At 47.0% G+C, this 14,136-nt stretch overlaps 2 protein-coding genes across 2 annotated transcripts; both read left to right on the forward strand.

The window, feature by feature from the left end:
• The first annotated feature begins 4,671 nt into the window (after positions 1 to 4,671).
• LOC120316082 (E3 ubiquitin-protein ligase RNF167-like) lies at positions 4,672 to 5,882 on the forward strand. Its single transcript, XM_039361271.1, has one exon. The coding sequence runs from the start codon at positions 4,892 to 4,894 to the stop codon at positions 5,804 to 5,806; it is 915 nt and encodes a 304-aa protein (XP_039217205.1). The 5' UTR covers positions 4,672 to 4,891; the 3' UTR covers positions 5,807 to 5,882.
• A 5,991-nt stretch (positions 5,883 to 11,873) lies between these two features.
• LOC120316081 (E3 ubiquitin-protein ligase RNF167-like) lies at positions 11,874 to 13,535 on the forward strand. The gene has a single exon (XM_039361270.1). It carries the CDS (start codon positions 12,179 to 12,181, stop codon positions 13,238 to 13,240), a length of 1,062 nt encoding a protein of 353 aa, XP_039217204.1. The 5' UTR covers positions 11,874 to 12,178; the 3' UTR covers positions 13,241 to 13,535.
• The last annotated feature ends 601 nt before the right edge of the window (positions 13,536 to 14,136 follow it).

Below are 14,136 nucleotides of genomic sequence, written 5' to 3' on the forward strand. Positions count from 1 at the left end.
GTTGAGTGGAAGATGGAAATATAGTCATGGGCAAGAATGGATGGAGTCACTGAAGCAGTAGGTGTGAATTTAAATGGACTCCAGAAGATGGTAGAGGACAGGAAGACCTGGAGGAACGTTGTCCATGGGGTCGCGATGGGTCGGACACGACTTTGCAATTAACAACAAGAAGAAAGGTCCAGACTTTCCCATAGTTACGAGATGGATGGATCTCAAATTCCCCCCCCCCCCCCAAATAAGTACCAGGAAGATGGGCTTCTCAACTTCAACAGCTTTAAGACACCCAGACTTCACTTCCCAGAATTCCACAACTGGCCTAGCTAGTTTAGAAAAAGCTGATGCAGAGAAAAAGCAGGCAGGGAAAAAAAAATGCTTGCTCAGCAGTTTAGAATTAAAAGAGCCACCTGCCATTATAATAATAATGATGATGATAAAGTTGGAAGGGACCTTGGAGGTCATCTAGTCCAACCCCCTGCTCAGGCAGAAAACCCCATACCACATCGGACAAATGGCTGTCCAGTTTCTTCTTAAAAACTTCCAGTGTTGGCGCATTCACCGCTTCTGGAGGCAGGTTGTTCCACTGGTTAATTGTTCTCACTGTCAGGAAGTTTTTCCTTGGTTCTAGGTTGCTTCTCTCCTTGATTGGTTTCCATCCGTTGCTTCTTGTCCTGCCTTCAGGTGCTTTGGAGAATAGCTTGACTCCCTCTTCTTTGGGGCAGCCCCTGAGATAGTGGAAGACTGCTATCATGTCCCCCCTCGTCCTTCTGTTCATTAAACTAGACATATCCAATTCCAGCAGCCATTCCTTATATGCTTTAGCCTCCAGTCCCCTAATCATCTTTGTTGCTCTTCTCTGTACTCTTTCTAGAGTCCCCACATCTTTTTTACATCGTGGTGACCAAAACTGGATGCAGTATTCCAAGTGTGGCCTTACCAAGGCCTTGTAAAGTGGTATTAATACTTCACCTGAACTATCCCAGGTATTCTTATGAGATTCGTACTGTTCAGAAAACCTATTACTTCCTTACTTGAGGAGCAATCTATAACAGTGAACTAAAACCAGTTATTACTTTGAAGGCAGATTATGTAGCAGGATTTTACTGGAAACAGGGGAGATTTTAAGTCAGTGGTGGGATTCAGCCAGCTCGCACCGGTTCAGAACCAGTAGCTAAATTTTTCTGAGTTCAGAGAACCAGCTGAACGGACACTGCTTCCGGAAGTCTAGGCCTTGGAGGCCTCCCGGACCTAGAATAGCCCACCGGAAGTACATGGATGCCACTTATGGAACTCCATTCTAGGCCTGGCAGGCCTGGAGCAGGCCTCCCAGGCCCTAAAAACAGCCCGCTGGAAGTACATGGATGCCACTTCCAGAAGTCTGTTCTAGGCCTCGGAGGCCTCCCGGACCTAGAATGGCCCACCAGAAGTACATGGATGCCACTTCTGGAACTCCATTCTAGGCCTCGGAGGCCTGAAGCAGGCCTCCCAGACCCCAAGAACAGCCTGCCGGAAGTGTGTGGATGCCACTTCCGGAAGTGCATTGTAGGCCTCAGAGGTCCAGGCCTGCATCCAATAAGAGAACTGGTTGTTCAGGTATTTGAATCCCACAACTGTGTTAACTCCTATACAAGCCCAGTAGAAGATAATAAATATTAGTACAGCTTAATGAATAACGTTAAGGTGGGAGGTGGAAGCCTAAAAGCTATTTACCGTCTGACATATGGATGACATTTCTTAAATGCAATGTTTCCCAGCTTGGGCAGCTTCTGAATAACGGGACTTCAACTCCCAGAATTTTCATGAATGATCAAGCAGGCGGGGGGAATTCTGGGAACTGAAGTCATACATCTGGAAGTTCTCCAAGTTGGAACTGATTACAGGCAGTCCTCGACTTAGGAACACAGTTCAGTCCAAAATTTATGTGGTTAAATAAGTTTTGCTAAGAGATATTCGTTAAGTGAGTTTTGCCCCATTTTGCGACTTTTCTCACCACGGATGTTAAGTGAATCACTGTAATACTATGTTAAGTTGGAAGGGACCTTGGCGGTCTCAAGCAGGAGACCCTATACCAGGAGTGTCAAACTCGCAACATCATGTGATGTGTCGCGACATATTGTGATTTTTTTCCCATTGATGGCAATGGGGTGGACATGGTTTCTATATGATGTATCTGGCCCGCGGACCGGCACTTTGACACCACTGTCCTGTACCGTTCCAGTGGCTGTCCAGTTGCTTCTTAAAAACCTCCAGTGATGGAGCATTCACCACTTCTGAAGGCAAGCAGTTCCACTGGTTAATTGTTCTAACTGTCAGGAAGTTTCTCTTTAATTCCAGGTTGTTTCTCTGCTTCATTAGCTTCCATCTGTTGCTTCTTGTCCTGCCTTCAGGTGCTTTGGAGAATAAGTGGACTCCCTCCTCTTTTTGGCAGACCCTTAAGATATTCAGTAAAACATTTGATAAAGTAGATCACAACCTACTACTCGATAAGATAGAAAAATGTCGGTTAGACAGCATCACCACCAGATGGATTCATAGCTGGCTAACCGGCCGTACTCAGCATGTGGTCCTCAATGGAACCGCATCTACATGGAGGGAAGTGTGTAGTGGGGTGCCCCAGGGCTCTGTTCTAGGCCCAGTGCTCTTCAACATCTTCATCAACGATTTGGACAAGGGGATAGATGGGGAACTCATCAAATTTGAGGATGACACCAAGCTGGCAGGAATAGCCAACACTCCAGAAGACAGGCTTAGGATACAGGAGGATCTGGACAGACTTGAACACTGGGTACTATCTAACAAAATGAAATTCAGTGGTGAAAAAAGTAAGGTTCTACATTTAGGCAAGAAAAACCAAATGTACAGGTATAGTATAGGGGGTACCTTGCTCAATAGTAGTAACTGTGAGAGGGATCTCGGAGTCCTAGTGGACAATCACTTAAATAGGAGCCAGCAGTGTGCTACAACTGCCAACAAAGCCAACACAGTGCTGGACTGCATTAACAGAGGGATAGAATCAAGATCACGTGAAGTATTAATACCATTTTACAATGCCTTGGTAAGGCCACACATTGAATACTGCATCCAGTTTTGGTCACCACAATGTAAAAAAGATGTTGAGACTTTAGAAAGAGTGCAGAGAAGAGCAACAAAGATGATTAGGGGACTGGAGGCTAAAATATATAAGGGACGGTTGCTGGAATTGGATATGTTTAGTTTAACGAAGAGAAGAACGATGGGGGACATGATAGCAGTGTTCCAATATCTCAGGGGCCGCCCCAAAGAAGAGGGAGTCAAGCTATTCTCCAAAGCGCCTGAAGGCAGGACAAGAAGGAACGGATGGAAACTAACCAAGGAGAGAAGCAACCTGGAACTAAGGAGAAACTTCCTGACAGTGAGAACAATTAACCAGTGGAACAACCTGCCAATCTTGTGGGTGGGAGATGCCATCTATAAAACATTTTGTAGAGGTTCTCTTTGTAAGAGGTGGCCAAAGTAAGCTTCTTGTTTCTTGCCCATAGTTCTTGCCAGATGTGCAGATCAAAATTAAGACTAAAGTCCTTGCTCCAATTCAACATAGTCACTTTTACTTGTTCCTCGTACATCTGCAACCGTTCTTCATATGTAGATCATTAAGTACAGTGGGAAGGTAAAAGCATACCATATGCCTTGGCATAGAGTCATGCTGGCCATATGTGCATGGAAAATGTCTTTGGACAACGCTGGCTTCCTTGACTAAGAAACAGAGGTGAGCACCACCCCCTAGTCCAGGGGTAGGCAACCTTGGCTCTTTTATGACTCGTAGACTTCAACTCCCAGAATTCCTGAGCCAGCATGGCTCAGCATGGAAACCTCTCCCTGTCCCCTCAGCATGGCTGGCTCAGGAATTCTGGGAGTTGAAGTCCACGAGTCAAAAAAGAGCCAAGGTTGCCCACCCCTGCCCTAGAGTCAGACACAACTGGAAAGGGGAAATCTTTACCTTTACCTTTTATCATGAGAAGTACTAGTACCACTTTATAAAGCCCTAGTAAGACTGCACTGCAATTTTGGTCACCATATCACAAAAAAGAGGTTGAGCGTTTGGAAAAAATCAGAGAAGAGCAACTAAGATGATCAAAGCCCTGGAGACCAAAACATATGAAGAACGGCTGCAGGACTTGGGTTTGGCTAGTCTAGAGAAAAGAAGAAATAGGGGAGACATGATAGCAGTGTTCCAGTACCTGAGGGGCTGCCACAAGGCAGAGGGGGCCAGGTTGTTCACCAGAACACCAGAGGGAAGGATGAGAAACAATGGTTGGAAGCAACCTGGATTTAAGGAGAAACTTCCTGACAGTGAGGACAATCAACCAGTGGAACAGCTTACCCCCCAGAAATCGTGGGCACGCCATCTCTGGAGATCTTTAAGATGAGACTAGACATTCACCTGTCTGAGATGGTGTAGGTTCTGCTGCTTGAGCAGGAGGCTGGACTAGAAGACCTCCAAGGTCCCTTCCAGCTCTATTGTATTGTATTCTATTTTACTTTTACCTGTCATGTTTAAGTACACACGTAGCCTTCTTCTCTCCTTATCACTCAGAGATGGTAGCCCAAGCAATGAACATGTGATGTCATAAGGGAGTGGGCTGTTTCAAACTACTAGCCCTGTGGTGGGGGAGAGCCACATACTCTGTGGTGAAAAGTGTGGTTAAGTGAACAAGTTGAGTTTCATAATTTCAAGAGACAACATTCCAAAGGAGGAGGAGAGCTCTGCATTCTGCTCTTGAAGACCATCGTTGGGTTGACGTGGCCTCAACGGCTCCCTAACCCGGCTCTCCAAAATGCCAAAGGGGTGAGGCCTAGATACTCCACCGGTCTCTCCATCTTCCATCCATTGCGTCTGCAGAAGGTGATCTCCACCATGTGGGACCTCCTGGTGGGACCTCTTCCTCTGCTGGCGACCGTTTCCTTCTTTCTCGAGCCAGCCTTGGCCAAGCCATTTGTCCATCTGGTGTACAAGCAGAACGACACCTGTATGGATTTTAACGCCGCCCCAGCCTGTTTCGGTCCACCCATGCCTGTCAGCGGTCTGAAGGGTTACCTGGTTGAAACGGTGCCTGCCAATGCTTGTCTCCCCATAAAGGCAGCCCCGGTTTCTAACCGGACTCCTTCTGGCTTCATCGCCCTCATCCGCCGATATGACTGTTCCTTCAACCTCAAAGTTTTCCATGCCCAAGAAGCTGGGTACCGGGCAGCTATCATCTACAATTTGTGCTCTGATTTCTTGGTGAACATGGCAGTCAGCTTGGAAGAGAGAAGACTGACGATCATCATCCCGTCGTTGTTTATCGGGCGGACAGCTTCCAAACTTTTGAGAAGGCAGGTTCATTCAGCAAAGGATACCCAAATTATGGTGGTGGTGCCCCAGAGTTATTACAATTCCTGCTCGGATGAAACCTACGTGGCTCTTTGGGAATTAGCTGTCTATGACCTGCCGATTTGGCCTGGTTACTGTTCTCAACAACTGTTCCTCAAAGTCCTCCAGGAGTTTGGGTTGCTGATTAGCCTCAGCATGGGCACCAGCTTCTTGCTGCTGGTCAGTTGGGTGAAATGGGGCCGGCCCAACCAAGGTATCCAAGTCAAGACCTTCAAGCAGGGCGACAGGTATGACACCTGTGTAATCTGCATGGCGGAGTACGAAACAGGGGACCAGCTGAAGATTCTTCCCTGCGCCCATGTCTTTCACATCACCTGTATCAACACCTGGTTACTCATCCAGCCCACGGTGGGGAAGACGTGTCCGATCTGCAAACAGAAGGTCAACAGTGCAATCTAGGGAGGTGGACGGAGAGGCGGTGGAGAAGAAACAGAGACGGCACCTCCAGATACAGTGGGAGGAGTGGGGACAGAGAAACAAATTCTCCCCAAATATGGACATTGTGTCTGTTGTCTTTCAGGGATTTTGGGGTTTCGGTGAGGAAAAAAGAGCAGGGTGGAGATGTGGTCAGGAGATCCATTGGGCTATATTTTGGCTTTTTTTTTTAAGTCATCATCATCGTCACCACCACTGCCACCACCCCACCATCATCATCATTTTATCATCACACAGAGGGTTGCCCAGAAAGAATGGAATGGAATGGAATGGAATGGAATAGAATAGAATAGAATAGAATAGAATAGAATAGAATAGAATAGAATAGAATAGAATAGAATAGAATATAGGATGGAATATAGAATAGAATAGAAATTAGGGTGGAGTAGAGCACAACAGAACAGAAGTAGAGTAGAGTACAGTAGAGTATAATAATAATAATAATAATAATAATAATAATAATAATAATAATAGCAGCAGCAGCAGCAGTAGTAGTAATAGTAGTAATAATAAAGTTGGAAGGGACCTTGGAAGTCATCTAGTCCAACCCCCTGCTCAGGCAGGAAACTCTAACCAGGGGTAGACAACCTTGGCTCTTTTATGACTTCTGGACTTCAACTCCCAGAATTCCTCAGCCAGCCTGGCTCAGCTTGGAAATCTCTCCCTTTCACCACAGCATGGCTGGCTCAAGAATTCTGGGAGTTGAAGTCCACAGGTCATAAAAAAGCCAAGGTTGCCTATCCCTGGATCTAGGTGTATCTATCATCTGTCTGTCTGTCTGTCTGTCTATGTCAGGGATAGGCAACCATGGCTCTTTTATGACTCGTGGACTTCAACTCCCAGAATTCCTGAGCCAGCATGGCTCAGCTTGGAAACTTCTCCCTTTCCCCTCAGCATGGATGGCTCAGCATGGCTGGCTCAGGAATTCTGGGAGTTGAAGTCCACAAGTCATAAAAGAGCCAAGGTTACCTATCCCTGCCCTATACCATTTCAGATAAATCGCTGTCCAGTCTCTTCTTAAAGACTTAGAATAGAGTAGAGCAGAGTAGAGTAGAGTAGAGTAGAGTAGAGTAGAGTAGAACAGAACAAAACAGAACAGAACAGAACAGCCTGAACTAATTGTGGAAAGAGAGCAATTGGAGGCCAATCTCCCCCAAATGTGAATTTACAGGATTAATTTACATCATTTGCTTGGTTTTATGCCATTTGAGCAATCCCACCACAATACCTAAGAGATAAATTCTGGCAAATGGTGTGAATGATGTTCCTTCCCCCCCCCCCACACACACACACACTGCTCGGCAAATCCGTGACTTAGTTTAGGGGTGAAGCTCAATGGTTGTAGGTTGGATCTGACACCTGTGGAGGGGGCTTTGGTATGCAGATTTTTCCCCCTGTGGTTACTTAATTTGCATTGGCAACGCTTTCAGTAGCTCTCATGCCATCCTAGGTGAATGTGAATTTAGAGTTCAGGTAAAGTTGCTCCTGGACTGAAAAAGGTTGGAATGCAGCTTGAAGACTACAGGCAGTCCTCAGCTTACAGCCATTCATTTAGTGACCTTTCGAAGTTACAACCACACTGAAAATAGTGACTTGTGTTCATTTTTCACACTTACGACCGCTGCAGCATCCCAGCGGATGCCATACGCTTCTGTGAGGTCATTTAATTTTATTAAGAATCTATTAAGAATGATTCACGTAAAGAACGAAAATCAATACAAACCTCAAAAAAAAAAAACAATACAAACAGAAAAACACAAAAAGGGAGGGGTGTTTGAAAGAAAAAAAATGGGGGAAGGGGAAATGTAAAAAAAAAAAAAGTAACTTCTTTCATCCCAGCAGATTAAAAACAATTTTAACAGCTTATCACCATATCTCAATAAAATATAATCTCTCTTCTGTCCATAGCTCATCTCTTAGATAAAGAAAACAAAATCAAAATAGTGCGTCAATCCATCTTTGTCAGAAAATGTCCAATAAGGGCAACCAGATAATAATAATAATAATAATAATAATAATAATAACAACAACAACAACAACAATAATAATAAAGTTGGAAGAGACCTTGGAGGTCATCTAGTCCAACCCCCTGCTCAGGCAGGAAACCCCATACCACTTCAGACAAATGGCTGTCCAGTCTCTTTTTAAAAAAAACTTCCAGTGTTGGAGCATTCACAACTTCTGGAGGCAAGAAGTTCCACTGGTTAATTGTTCTCACTGTTAGGAAGTTTCTCCTTAGTTCTAGGTTGCTTCTCTCCTTGATGAGTTTCCATCTGTTGCTTCTTGTCCTGCCTTCAGGCGCTTTGGAGAATAGCTTGACTCCCTCTTCTTTGGGGCAGCCCCTGAGATAGGGCTGGAAGGGACCACAAAGATCTTCTATTAGTCCACCCCCCTCCTCCCCCCCTGCTCAAGACAGGAAACCTTGTATCACCATAGTCAAATGAAGAGCCTAATGAAGAGAAGGACCAGGGGGGACATGATAGCAGTCTTCCAATATGTCAGGGGCTGCCCCAAAGAAGAGGGAATCAAGCTATTCTCCAAAGTGCCTGAAGGCAGGACAAGAAGCAACGGATGGAAACTAATCAAGGAGAGAAGCAACCTAGAACTAAGGAGAAACTTCCTGACAGAACAATTAACCAGTGGAACAACCTGCCTCCAGAGGTTGTGAATGCTCCAACACTGGAAGTTTTTAAGAAGAGACTGGACAGCCATTTGTCTGAAATGGTATAGGGCAGGGGTAGGCAACCTTGGCTCTTTTATGACTCGTGGACTTCAACTCCCAGAATTCCTGAGCCAGCATGGCTCAGCATGGAAACCTCTCTCTTTCCCCTCAGCGTGGCTGGCTCAGGAATTCTGGGAGTTGAAGTCCACCAGTCATAAAAGAGCCAAGGTTGCCTACCCCTGCCCTAGGAGATCTCCAAGGTCCCTTCCAACTCTCTCTTTCTATTATTTTCTTCTTTTTACCCTGATCAAAAACTCATAATGTTTCATCTAGTACAGTGGTTCTCAACCTTTTTAATGCCGCAACCCCCAACTGGTCGTAAGTCGGGGACTACTCAACCGGTCATAAGTGGAGGACCACTCAACTGGTGCAGCACCGTTTGCAGAATGGGACTTTTGGTGGGCTCAGCAGGACAGAGACAGCCTGGACAATTCCTATTGGCTTTTGAAAGCCAATAGAATTAGACTCTATTCAAGAGAGTCTATTCTATTGGCTTTCAAAAGCCAATAGAATAAAAGGGAGTAGCACAGCTAAGGAAAAGGGGGAAAAAATGGCGGACTGCGTTGTTTGGCGACCCCCGTGAAATGGTCATTCGACCCCAAATGGGGTCCCGACCCACAGGTTGAGAACCACTGATCTAGTAGATGTGAATGATTTAGCATTCAGTGATTTCCCCCCCCAACCCAAGTATTTTTTTTTAAATCTGGGATCCGTGCCAGACTGTTAAACTACGAACTCAAAACATTCCCTGTAGGGCAAGGCTGTGGAAAGAAAGGTTGTAAAAATGGCTTCTAATTTTAGTGGGGACATGATGAAGAAAAAGGTTCAGGGATGGAAAGAAAATTGGCAGTCCATATTTCCTTCTCCGCCTTCTCTTTCTTCTCCTGTCTTTTTACAACTGCAGAGGCCTGCAAAAACGTAAGCTCTGCGTGAGAAGGTTCAACCTTGTTCCCTGACTGTGAGGGAAGAAAGTGAGCATTTTCTGACCCCCCCCCCAAACTCATAAATTACATTTCTGTCCTTTGGGGCAAGTAATGCAGATGTCCAAATTGCTCTGGACACAGATATTCTGAGGCATTTCTCTTTAAATTGACACTCATTTCATACGCTAGACCAGCGGTTCTCAACCTGTGGGTCGGGACCCCATTTGGGGTCCAACGACCATTTCACGGGGGTCGCCAAACAACGCAGTCCGCCATTTTTTCCCCCTTTTCCTTAGCTGTGCTACTCCCTTTTCTTCTATTGGCTTTTGAAAGCCAATAGAATAGACTCTCTTGAATAGAGTCTCATTCTATTGGCTTTCAAAAGCCAATAGGAATTGTCCAGGCTGTCTCTGCCCTGCTGAGCCCGCCAAAAGTCCCCTTCTGCAAACGGTGCTGCACCAGTTGAGTAGTCCTCGACTTACAACCGGTTGAGTAGTCCTCGACTTACGACCGGTTGGGAGTCGTGGCATTAAAAAGGTTGAGAACCACTGTGCTAGACCAAGGGTGTCAAACTCAATTTTATTGAGGGCCGCATCAGCATTGCGGTTGCCCTCGGGGTGTGTGGCCAGGGTGGGTACGGCCTACTGGGTGGGCATGGATGGAGTGGGTGTGGCCTACTGGGTGGGCATGGCCAGCTCTACATCGTTCGCGTCAAGGGTGCCTGTGGGGGCCTGGGCAGGAATGGGACAGATCTGAGGGTCTCTGGCAGAAGGGGGTGGGACCGGGGCAAGTGCCAAGGCATGGTCCATTTCTTCATTCCTCACAAAGGGTGACACCTCCCCAGCATGCACCCATGGGGCGGGGCTGACGCGGCAGGGGCTGGTTCCTCGCTGTTTCTAGACGGCCTTGTGAAGCTAAGACTGAATGCATTTCAGCATAGATGGCCACCACAAAATTGTACATTGGCTCCCGGCCAGCCTGAGCCAGGGCCAAGGCAGCGGGGGCCATTCCTTCACTGTTTCCAGGATGCCTTCGCGGGCCACATGAAACCACTTCATGGGCCGCATCCAGTCCCCGGGCCTTGTGTTTGACATGTCTGCACTAGACCAAGGCAACCTTGGCTCTTTTATGACTCGTGGACTTCAACTCCCAGAATTCCTTAGCCAGCCATGCTGAGGGGAAAGGGAGAAGTTTCCAAGCTGAGCCATGCTGGCTCAGGAATTCTGGGAGTTGAAGTCCATGAGTCATAAAAGAGCCAAGATTGCCTACCCCTGCTATAGACTAAAGTTGCTCTGGAAGTTCTTTAAGGAGAACAGAATGAGAATGAAATTCTTTTAAGTAGACTGTGAAATTCTTGGGCTCATTTATTTTTTTTATTTTTTTTTTTTTTGTATTTTTTTGATGCCAGGGCTAAGGAGCGTGGAGGCTAACAACTCACTGCACACACTCAACTCTGCATAATCTGCCTGGCTTGCAACTCTCCAATAATCCTGGGGAAGAACTATAAAGAAATGTCTCCCAGGGAATGTTTTCAAGAACAGTACTCCTGCCACCACTAATAAAGAAATAATCAGGGCACAAATGGAGGAGGGGGGATGGGAGGGAGAAGGAGAAGGGGAGGGGAAGGAGAAGAAAGAGGATGGGAGAGAGAGGAGAAGGAGAAGAATTGGAGGGAGAGGAGAAGAATTGGAAGAAGAGGAGAAGGAGGAGAAGGAGAAAGATTGGAGGGAGAGAAGAAAAAGGATGGGAGAGAGGAAAAGGAGAAGGAGAAGGAGAGGAGGGAGAAGGGAAAGAATGTGAGAGAGAAGGAGGAGGAGGATTGGAAGGAGAAGGAGGAGAAGGAGAAGGATTGGGGGAGAGGAGGAGAAGAAAAAGGATGGGAGAGAGAGGAAAACGAGGAGAAGGAGAGGAGGGAGAAGGGAAAGAATGTGAGAGAGAAGGAAGAGGAGGATTGGAAGGAGACGAGGAGAAGGAAAATGATGGGAGGGAGAGGAGAAGGAGAAGAATTGAAGGGAGAGGAGGAGGAGAAAAAGAAGGAAAAGGATGCAAGAGAGGAGAAGGAGAAGGGGGAGGAGGAGGAAAAAGATGGGAGGGAGAAGAGAAGAATGGGAGGGAGAGGAGGAGGAGGAGGAGGAGGAGGAGGAGGAGGAGGAGGAGGAGGAGGAGGAGGAGGAGGAGGAGGAGGAGGAGGAGGAGAAAGATGATGATTAATAGATTTTTTTCCTGGAGAAGGTTACCAATAATGGAAGAATAGTTCTCCATATAGTTAACTCTCCCCCAAAATGTCAACCACCTCCAGTTCCCACGGCAGAGGAACCTGCTTAGCAAACTAGTTCCCAGAAGCCAATGGAGGGAAGGGAAGGCAGGGAGAAATGGAGGGAAAGACAGCATGATGAGGTCACAAAGGACCAACTGAAGAAACATCTTGGAGGTCACCTGGAGGGAGTGCAGAGCAATTGTTTTAGTAGCAACCAGCAGGCCACGCCTGCTGAGAGGGGAGGAGATCAAGAAGACCCAGATCCATATGTCAACTTCACCTACAGCTTTTGAATCTATGGAAGCTCAGCCATCTAGAAGCTACAGCTCTTCTTCCGGAACATAAGAGCGTTTCTCCCCTCAGTTGCATATCTACCCTGTTGACCTTCAAGGAGGGCTAAGTCCCTGCTAAGATCTCCAGGACCTTCAACCAGCATGAGATTTCCATTTTCACCATCTTGGCACCTGGTTACTCTGCTCTCGATTCTCCGACTCGTCACCGTCAAGGCCTTCAGCCATGCCTCTTGCAACCATAACGTCACCTCGCTCGATCTTGGGGTTCTACCAGCTTTCTTTCAGCCCCTGCTCCCTCCCGAAGGACTCCTGGGCCTTTGGGTGAAGGTGAAGCCTTTGAACTCCTGTCATCACATCCAAGAGCCAACACCATCCTCCTCTGTCTTCGTGGTCCTCTTCCATCAGCCCAACTGTTCCTTCTCCAAGAAGATCCTTCACGTCCAACAAGTTGGCTCCCACGCTGCCGTTGTGCACAACGTGAGTTCCCAAATGCTGGAGAACATGGTGAGCGAGCCGGGCACCAAGTGGCACCTTCACATCCCCACCGTGTTCTCTACAGAAGAGACAGCAAAGATCCTCAAACATCTGCACTGCTCTGGACGATCCATGGTCGCCATCCTGAGGCGTGAACATTTTCATTTCGCCTGGAAAGTGGCTTCTGGGAATTCTCGTCTCGAGGTCAGAAATGCCTGCCGGTGTCTCCTCAAGCCGGCTGGCTTTTGTTGTCAGATTGCCATGTTCTACACCTGTTGGATTGTCTGTCTTACCGTGTCGGCCACTTTTGTTGCCATGTTGCTGACGGAGCACTATCTATCCCAGAGGAAGAGGAAGAGAAGTAGGAGGAGCTACCTTCTCCAAGAACCTGAGAAGGAATCTGTCCGTGTTTCGTTGACTGGCTCCAAATACCAGGAATGTGCCATTTGCTTGGATCGGTACCTGCAGTACGATGGTGTGAAGGTGCTCTCGTGTTCCCACGCCTTTCACAGCAGATGCATTGACCTCTGGCACATCACCCAAGCCAGAAACAAAACCTGTCCTCTCTGCATGCAGAAAGTGATGGTGGTCACCCATTTGATGGCGATAAGGTTGTGGCAACAGGAGAAATCGGTGGGACGTTGCGAGCTGACCGAAAACAACCCGTATCCAACCTGCAACCACGTTCCCTGTTGGCAGAAACACATCGCTCCCATTGCTGAAAATTAACCCAAGGGCAACAAAAGCCAGGAACCCAACGGAAAGATCAGAATAAGACCTCAACAGCGATGGAAGGAGAATGATGGTTTCCTGGAGAACGCGCAAATGCTTCTAGAGGTCTGTTTAATTCAGAAATGCCTTCAAGCTTGGACACCAGACAGAATCGTCCCCCTGGTGATCATCCTGGCAAATTGAAAAAAAACCACCGGCCATCTCAAAGGAGGGTAGAAAAGAATAAGTACACTGTGGGTGATGGACATCTTTACAACATCGCTGCCCAAATTGCGGTAGCTCAAAAAAAAAAGAGATATAAGCTAAATAATTCTGGTGATAACGCCCCTTGTGATGTGCATCAGGACAATACAGAGAAAGTGTTTTATTTAGCTGGGTCCAGTCTGGTTCTTGATGACGGTGGTCAAATGTTGGTAAAGAAGCGGGAACCAGGAAATGGGGCATTGTATTGTCTGATCAAAGTGAACAGAATGACAGAGTTGGAAGGGACCTTGGAGGTCTTCTAGTCCAGCCCCCTGCTCAAGCAGTAAACCCTATACCAGGGGAAGACAACCTCGGCTCTTTTATGACTCATGGACTTCAACTCCCAGAATTCCTGAGTCAGCTATGCTGACTCAGGAATTCTGGGAGTTGAAGTCCATGAGTCATAAAAGAGCCGAGGTTGTCTACCCCTGCCCTATCCCACTTTAGACAAATGGTGTCCAATCTCTTGACCTCCAGTATCAGAGCACCCACAACTTCTGGAGGCAACTCGTTCCACTGGTTAATTGTTCTCACTTTCGAGAAGTTCCTCCATAGTTTTAGTTTCCTTCTCTCCTTGATTAAATGTCTATGGAGATGCTCAGTTAATCCAGGTCCTGGTTGTCCCAAAGGTGGCTTTTTCACGAGGCAAC

The sequence above is a fragment of the Crotalus tigris genome, unplaced genomic scaffold, assembly GCF_016545835.1.
Source record: "Crotalus tigris isolate CLP2741 ecotype Arizona unplaced genomic scaffold, ASM1654583v1 scf7180000019234.360953, whole genome shotgun sequence".
NCBI lineage: Eukaryota > Metazoa > Chordata > Lepidosauria > Squamata > Viperidae > Crotalus > Crotalus tigris.